The sequence below is a fragment of the Enhydra lutris genome, unplaced genomic scaffold (genome assembly GCF_002288905.1).
Source record: "Enhydra lutris kenyoni isolate GAN:26980312 unplaced genomic scaffold, ASM228890v2 scaffoldscaffold22, whole genome shotgun sequence".
NCBI lineage: Eukaryota > Metazoa > Chordata > Mammalia > Carnivora > Mustelidae > Enhydra > Enhydra lutris.
The window spans coordinates 5110485-5116836 of NW_019154106.1; the positions used below are offsets into that span (position 1 = coordinate 5110485).

The 6352-nt window shown below is 61.3% G+C and overlaps 1 protein-coding gene across 1 annotated transcript; it reads right to left on the reverse strand.

The window, feature by feature from the left end:
* Nucleotides 1-2710: 2710 nt before the first annotated feature.
* LOC111149482 (glutathione S-transferase P-like) lies at nt 2711-5753 on the reverse strand. The gene is made up of 7 exons (XM_022506575.1): nt 5548-5753; nt 5353-5388; nt 4757-4863; nt 4555-4642; nt 3319-3422; nt 3116-3223; nt 2711-2961 (listed from the first exon to the last, which is right to left on the reverse strand). Coding segments are annotated over exons 1-7 (633 nt in total). The 5' UTR covers nt 5549-5753; the 3' UTR covers nt 2711-2772.
* Between the last annotated feature and the right edge of the window lie 599 nt (nt 5754-6352).

The following is a 6352-nucleotide window of genomic DNA, read 5'->3' on the forward strand; positions in this document are numbered from 1 at the left end:
TTTGGGAAAGAATGTAGGCGCGCCGCTTAGCTCTGTCTGACCTGTTTGCTTTCTCATCTGTAAAATGAGGCTCTAAGACTTGCCAAGTAGTCTGGCTGTAGGAGGTGCTTGGTGAAACAGTGGGGCACTTTGTGACCAGTGGGATGTCGGGAGAGGATCGGCTGCTTGTCTCTGGCTGTGCCTGGGGTAAGGGTGCCCATGGGGTAGAGAAGAGGCATGGAGGAGGAGGGGCGGGGCGGTGGAAGAGAGCCCAAGTCAGAGTCATCTGGAACCCTAACAGAGCTGGGGGAAAGTGCTAGAGGCGGGATGCAGGGAGGGATGGAACCAAAGGTGGTGTGGTTGGGGGGCGAAAGCCATAAGCTGAGACTTGAACTCAAAGACGTTGAAGCGGCCTCGGGATGCACCCCTGAGGTCTGGGGTCCCTCCCTGTACCCCTCATCCCCCCCTTCCCAGAGCTGCCTTGGGTGAACTGACATCAGCCCCCAGGGTGCCTCCCCACCCAATTCAACAGCAGCTCCTTGGGGACAGGGAGTTCCCAGGGCGGGGGGAGCTTTTAATCTGTGATCAGCTGGGGAGCAAGGCCAGTCAGCAGTCCCCAAATGTTCCAGCCTTCGGACGGGAACTAGCCCCACTTCCACCCCTGACAGGCTGGAAGCCCAACCTTTCTCTTAGGGTTCCTGTCCCGCCATATAATTAAAGGGGTCACCAGCGTTATCAAGCCCGTTTGGATGACTGCAGTCACCCTGAGCCAGGATATTAAAAAATCATGGCTCCAGCCCTCCTATAGCAGTGTCAGTGTAAACATGGGCTGTGGAGCCAGAGAGCCTGAGTTCAAATCCTTCCGCGGCCTCTTCACCAGTTGCTGGTCCTTAAGCAGGTTACTTTACCTCTCTGGGCCTCAGTGTCCTCATCTGTACAATGGGGATATTAATAGCATCTACTAGGCGGGTTGCCCTGTGACGACTAAATGAGTTAATATGGGGGAAGCACTTGGGACTTTGCTGGGAGAAAGCTCGCCCTTGGGGGGGTCCCTTGTCACCTCTCTAGCTGGAGAGGCTCCCAGCCTGTCCCCAGCTGCCTAAACAGGGGCCCTGCCACTCCCTGGAGTCCCTCCTCCTGGCTGCAGGATCTTTTTCTCTCCACCTCCTTGGGTGACCCCCTGTCTTCTCAGGGACCAATGGGCCCTTCCTGGCGCACTCCGCCCAAAGAGGCCAGCTATCTTCTAGAAATCCAAACTGCCAACCAGCCCCCCAAATCCAACGCACAAAAGACCCTCCGCACGAGGCCTCTGCTTGAGGTCCGTCGAGCACAAGTCCTCTAAGGGGGGGGGCCAGGCCTCCAGCTTGGAAAGGTCACATCCACCTTGCTCAGTGAACTTCTCTCCGGGCCTCAGTTTCCCCATCTGTAGGGTGAGGGTATGGAGTTCCATGATGCCCATGGCCTCCTGAGCACTGAGGCTGCTCTTCCTACTTGTCCTCTTTCACGTCATCTTCCTGCTCCGTAGCCTGCCATGGCTCCCCAGCAGGCTGGAGTCAACCCCCAGTCCTCACCGTGAGGGGCAAAGCCTCCACAGGGGAGGCCAGTGTCCCCATCCACTCCACCAGGAGCCTCTGCTGGCCTCCAGCCCCCCTCCCCACTTCTCTCTCGAAGGACCACCCCTGAGAAGCCTGGGAGTCCCTCAGGCTAGGCGTGAAGGCTGCCTCTCCCACGTGAGCTGTGTGGCCTTGGACAAGCCGCCTTACTGCCTCACTCCTCTGAGTTTGACGGGCTTAGATGAGAGAACTAAGCCTCCAGCCTGGGATCTGATCTCTGACCTCCCAGGGGTGGGGGGTTCTGAGGAGAGATGACTGGGTGGGCCAGGACCCCACAAAGTGGAGTGGAGGGAGGGGCAGTGAAGTAAGCAGAGGTGGGGCCGGGTGAGGAATGTTCTGGAGAGTGGAGAGCTCCTGTGAGGGAAGGCCTGGCGGGTTGGTCAGGCCGTGGACATTGTTCACAGGGTAGCAAGAAGCCACTGGCAGGTTTGCACTGGGAACACCAGGCATTCTGGAACTGTCCGACCCCACGTTGCTCCATGAGCAGACGGGAGATGCAGGTCAGCTGAGGGAGTCAAGTAGGAGGCAGCCACAGCTTTTCAGGACAGAGAAATGGGCTGGGACTGGGCGGGTGGCAGGAGACTCCCACTGCGGAGTTGAGGGAGATCGCCCATCCTCCCTCGGTCCCCAAACAGCCAGGCCACCAGGAGCTCTAGGCTTGCCTTCAGCCACATGTCCGCTGGGCCCGGCCGGCCACCCCACACCAACCTGGGGGTGACCCTGGCTACCACCCAAGAAATGAGCCACACTGACGCTCCTGCAAACCCTCCAAGGGTATGTGTTATTTCCCAGGGTCCACGTGGGCAACCACGCTGTGGCACTCTCGGATGTCAGCGACTGCCACATTCACGGCTGCCCTTCTCTCAGACTGACAGGCTTCCCTGGGTGGCTGTCGTCATGCGTGGTCCCAGCGAGGGCACCTCCCTCCTCCAGGCAGACCTCTGGGGTGACTCCTTAAGGCTCAGAGTCTCATCTTCCCATCTGGACCTGGAACTACTCTGTGTAATTCTGTTCCAGGGCCCAGATGCCCAGCCCGACCCTCGTCCTCCTGAGGCAGCCTGGGAAGGCGTACGGGGTCCCCTGAGCCCTCCAGCCCCTCAGGGACCACAGCACAGCTCTCCTCTCTCGGTGTTTATTGGTTCTAAAGGGCATCCGTTCTCCCAGGGGAGGCTGAGCAGGCTCATGTCTTCTGGGCTCTGTGGACAGGGCGGTTCATGTGCTCGGGGGAGGCCAGGTAGGCCTTGAGCTTGGGCCGGGCGCTGAGGCGCTTCACATAGGCCAAGAGCAGGGGGTGGGAGTCCAGGCAGCTGGGGGCCAGGACCTGGTGATTCAGCAACAGGTCCAGCAGATTGTAGTCGGCGAAGGAGATCTGCAGGGCCAAGATCAGAAGAGGGCTGGAGCAGGGTCAGAAGAGGCAGGGCCGCAAGGAGCCAGGACCCTGGCGGTTTGCCATGGCTCTCCTCTGGGCCTCAGTGTGCCCTTCTGAGAAATGGGCTCTGCCACGGGCCAGACCCAGCACTCACCTGGTCGCCCACAATGAAGGCCTGGCCCCCCTGGTTCTGGACCAGCAGGGTCTCAAAAGGCTTCAGGCGCTCCGGCAGCTCCTGAAAATACTTGGCCTTGCCCTCCTCCTGCAAAGGGCAGTGACCCAGTGGCAGCTCCCAGCATGCCTGGCCAGGGTGACTTCCCGGGCCCCGGCCCGGAGCGCCAGCCCGCCCCTGCTTACGTAGTTGTGGTGGATGAGCCGGCCACAGTGCCTGCGGACGTCCTCCACGCCGTCGTTCACCATGTCCACCAGCGCCGCCTCCCGCTGGTCTTTGCCGTACAGCCCTGGGGCAGCAGCCGGGCAGCGGGTCAGGCTCTGTCCAGGCCGGGGCTCCGCTGCTCCCCTCTCCCCCAAACACCCACAGGTCTCAGGCTGGGGCACCCGGGTCCTCCAATTGGGAGGGGCCGCTCTGCCCAGCTCTGCCGCTCCCAACTCCGAAAGCTCAAGGGGAGTGGTGCCACGGGGGCTCCGTCCGTTGGGCAACTGACTCTTGATCTCGGCTTGGCTGTAATCTGGGGGTCCCGGGATCGGGCCCTGCATCAGTGTGGGGTCTGTTTGGCCCGTCCCCTCCCTCTCTGCCCCCGACTACTTTCTCAAATAAGTAAATAAAAGCTTTAAAAAAATGCCCAAGGGGACATGCCCAGCTGAGGGCCGTGCCCCTTCTTGGTCACATCCCAAGTCTTATCCCGAGACTCAGGAATTTCTTGACCAAATGGCCCCAAGGCCCCTCCCCCAGATCTGTCCCCCCACCCCCACCCCTGCAAGGGTGAACGAAGCCTCCCTTCTTCCCTGGGCCTGAGAGGCAGCTGCTTGGGGAGCTGGGACAGAACTGGGCTGAGGGCACTGGTGGGGCTGTGTGCAGTGCTGAGCAGCGTCACAGGGGCAGGAGGAAGTGGCAGGCCATAGCCAGAGGCCTTCGTCCTCCCACCCTGGGTCCTGCAGAAGTCAGGGCAGGCTTGGCCTGGGGGCCACCACAACTCCTCTGTCCCATTCCCTGATTGCCACATCCCACTGGGACTCAGGGCTTGCCAAAAAAGAGGCAACTCTTGCAGCTGTGTTCCTACCACCATTGTAAGGAGGCCACAGGCTGGCTCACTGAGCACGGATTTTCTAGATTCAAGAGAGGCCAAAACAGGGGAACATGGGCAGGAGGTCCACTGTGAAGCCTGCAGCGGCCTGTAGCCTACACCGCACACTGTAGGGGCTGCAGCCTCCTCTGACTTGTCCTCCAGGAAATGGGCACACGCAACGCATCTGGCACCACCTGGCTGGCAGAGCCCTCACGACCCAGGCCCTGCCCTTCCGTTGGGATCATCTGGCCTGTCCTCTGGACAGGCAGAACTCTAGTTCTCAGGACATCCGAGGGGGACCCATCGGATACTCTGCAGGCTGCACTGCCCGCGACTCTGAACTCACCAAAGGTGCGGCCCAGATGTCGCAGGATGGCATTGGACTGGTACAGGGTGAGGTCTCCGTCCTGGAACTTAGGGAGCTGCCCATACAGCTGGGGAGGGGGTGGTGTGTGGCACAGGTCAGTAAAAGATGCTGAGCTCAGCTGCCCCCACTCTAGGTTTGCCCCCAACGGCCCAGCCCCTGCCCCCTCTGGGCGGTCACTCACACAGGAGGCCTTGAGCGGGCCCTGCAGCCAGGTCTCCTTGGTCACCACCTCCTCCTTCCAGCTCTGGCCCTGGTCCGCCAGCAGCATGCGCATGGCCTCGCAGCGGCCTGCGGTGGGGGAGGGGAGAACGGGGTGGTGGGACACGTGCAGGGACCCCAGCCTCACAGCGCCCTGGGGAGGGGGGTCCAGAGTGTGGGGACGGGACAGAAACTCTAGCTTCTGAGCCTGCTGAGGAGATAAGCCATGGGGAAACAGTGGCGACCACGGCCCCAGTGCCGTCCTGGAGAGGGAGACAGGGGCGGAGACTCCAACCCATGGTGCCCCAGGATGGGAACAGAGGCAGAGGGACAGTGCAGCCAGGCTGGGCACCAAGAGGATGCCGCCTTGGGAAAGCCGGACCTGGCCCCGCCCCCGCCATCCAGGCTCCGGCCCCGCCCCACCGGCCCCGCCCCACCGGCCCCGCCCCACCGGCCCCGCCCCACGGCCCGGGACTCCTGGTCCTGTCTTCGGCCTCGGCTGGACCCCAGGGAGCAGCCTGAGCAGGCGGCCTGGCTCCACCGGTGCCCTTCGCCCTCCTGAAGGAGCAGGGGCCGCACCTCGGGTGGGGAAGTAGACGATGGTGTAGGGCGGCACTAGGAGAGACAGACAGGGCGTGAAAGAGGACCCCTCACGGAGCTGCACCGAGAAGGGGGTGGCTCAGCCAGGGTCCCGCCCCCCACCGCCACCCGTACCCCCACCCCCACCCCCCATCCTCCATTCCCCACCCCTGGCCTGGTCCAGACCCTACTCACTAGCTAGCGGGGGAGTGGAAAAGCAAGCAGCAGGAAGTGGCGACGAGCCCAGTGACCTTATATTTATGGTCTGTTCCCCAACCCCCCTCCCTTCTCGCCCCACCCAGGAATGCGCCGAGTCACCGAGCGGAGCTTGTCCCTGGGCAAGGCTGGGTGTGGCGGGGGCAGGGCCGGACGGGCTCACCCGCACCTCCGCACCTCCGTGCCGTGTACCCTGCCTGAAGGGCACTGACTTCAGCATCGCACAGCCACTACCAGCATCCGGGCCACGCCCAAACCCGCAGGCTCAGGGCCCACGGAGGGCCAGGTCCGGGTCGCCAGCACTGGCACACAGTAGGTGCTCATTAAGTGCTTCAGGCATGAATGAATGCAATTTTGATAGGCATATCCATTTTACACCTCTTCTCTCCAGAATAATAATTATGGCAAACCCTTAGGGGCCTAGGACTGTGCTGAGAACTGTATGTAGATTACCACCCTAGGACTTGGTATTGTTCTGATCCCCATTTTACAGAGGAGGAACTGAAGCACAGAGAGGTTAAGTGACTTTCTCAAGGTCACACAGCTGGGAAACAGTACTTTTACTGTTCACTTTAAAAAGCCTCACTGTTAACCCTCAGTCTTTCTTCTGTAAAGCCTTGTCATCTCCAAACCATGTTTTGACTGAGTCTAAGTGCTAACGTGCTCTTCAAATACCGACTGGACATGGGGATACGGGTGGCTGGAAAGATGGACTGAATGGGCAGGACCTCCTGAGCCTGAGGAGGTTGTGTTCTTCCAGGCAGAGCCCGGTGCCTACCTCCCT

What these genes read in the sequence shown, in the direction of transcription:
- LOC111149482 (XM_022506575.1), bottom strand. An exon ending in GCCCGCTCAAGGCCTCCTGT is followed by an intron (nt 4,643 to 4,756) that starts GTGAGTGACCGC and finishes CCCCCTCCCCAG; the next exon opens with CTGTATGGGCAGCTCCCTAA. An exon ending in ACATCTGGGCCGCACCTTTG is followed by an intron (nt 3,423 to 4,554) that starts GTGAGTTCAGAG and finishes CTGCTGCCCCAG; the next exon opens with GGCTGTACGGCAAAGACCAG.